The sequence below is a fragment of the Meleagris gallopavo genome, unplaced genomic scaffold, assembly GCF_000146605.3.
Source record: "Meleagris gallopavo isolate NT-WF06-2002-E0010 breed Aviagen turkey brand Nicholas breeding stock unplaced genomic scaffold, Turkey_5.1 ChrUn_random_7180001860529, whole genome shotgun sequence".
NCBI classification, from domain to species: domain Eukaryota; kingdom Metazoa; phylum Chordata; class Aves; order Galliformes; family Phasianidae; genus Meleagris; species Meleagris gallopavo.
In genome coordinates this window covers 1-1,011 of record NW_011126271.1, presented here as the reverse complement: position 1 = coordinate 1,011, position 1,011 = coordinate 1, and the positions used below count along the sequence as shown (strand labels likewise).

Sequence of the window (1,011 nt, the reverse complement as noted above, 5' to 3'; positions counted from 1 at the left end):
GTGGGTGCGGGGGGGACCATGGAGCGCACGGCTCCTTCTGGAGACTCTCGCTCCCACAGGTATCTGAATGCGGCCAGATGCTGGGGGAGGCGGGGGGCTTGAAGGCGGCCCCCCTAGGACCACGGCCCAGGTCCCGGCCGTGCCGCGTGGTTCGCCAGGCCAGTGTGGATGGGGACCGCGTAGCTGCAGAGGCGCACAGCCCTACCAAAAGCTCTGCCCCCATCCGGGAGCCCGGCCCACCCGACGCTCCATAGCGCAGCGGGGGTCATCGGGCAGAGCTTCCACGCGACAGTTCTGCGAGGCGTGTCCTGGCCCCGGTGGGGGCGGGGCCTAGGGAAACCACGCCGCTCTGTACGCACTTTGTGTAACCGCAGGGCCGCATCGCACGGCACTGCTGCTATCACCAGCACTCACCGGCCAGAGAATAAACCTTGAGACGGGTTGGCGGCGATGTGGAGAGCTGTGTCTGCCTGGGCGCGGTGGGACGGCAACGTCAGGAGAACTCAGAATGAGCACGTGACTCCACCCCAGCCCCGCCGCCGCACACTACATTTCCCAGCAGGCTGTGCACGCCACTACCGGGCCCGCCCCGCTCTGTCGCTCGCGGAGCACGACAGGAAATGTAGTCGCGGCGCCGCGGCGCCATCTTACGAGCGACGCAGAAGGTAGCCTTCCCGGTTGCCGTGGGAACCAGGCGCCGGCCTCGTCCCGAGCAATTAACGCAATTAACGCACTCACCACTTTATTCACCCAACAGCGGCCACCCGGGCTGCGGCGCTGCGTGCCAGGACTGCGGCGCCGTACCAGAGCCGCCGTCTTGCCGTCCGCTCACAGACCGTACTCGTGCCACAGGCTGCGGGCACAGAGCACGGTCAGCCCGCCGCCCCGGCCCGCCGCCCGTTCCCGTCCCGCATCGTTCCCGTCCCGCACCTGTATGTGACCGCGGGGTCATCGCGGTGCTCCAGGAGGGCGTCGCGGATCGTGGCCGGCGGGCTGAGCCCCAGCGCCCGC

At 69.0% G+C, this 1,011-nt stretch overlaps 1 protein-coding gene and 1 long non-coding RNA gene across 2 annotated transcripts in view; one reads left to right on the top strand and one right to left on the bottom strand.

Moving 5' to 3' along the window:
- LOC100551117 (ankyrin repeat domain-containing protein 13D-like) overlaps positions 1-254 on the top strand; it is a gene marked incomplete at its 5' end in the record, with an annotated part of 10,332 nt that extends 10,078 nt beyond the window's left edge. The window contains one exon of the mRNA XM_010726905.1: positions 60-254. Coding sequence (XP_010725207.1) covers positions 60-254 — 195 coding nt within the window. The remainder of the gene's footprint in view (positions 1-59) is intronic.
- Positions 255-725: 471 nt separating this feature from the next.
- On the bottom strand, positions 726-1,011 carry LOC104915936. Its single transcript, XR_796496.1, has 2 exons — positions 931-1,011; positions 726-853 (listed from the first exon to the last, which is right to left on the bottom strand). It is a non-coding gene; the product is annotated as an uncharacterized LOC104915936 (long non-coding RNA).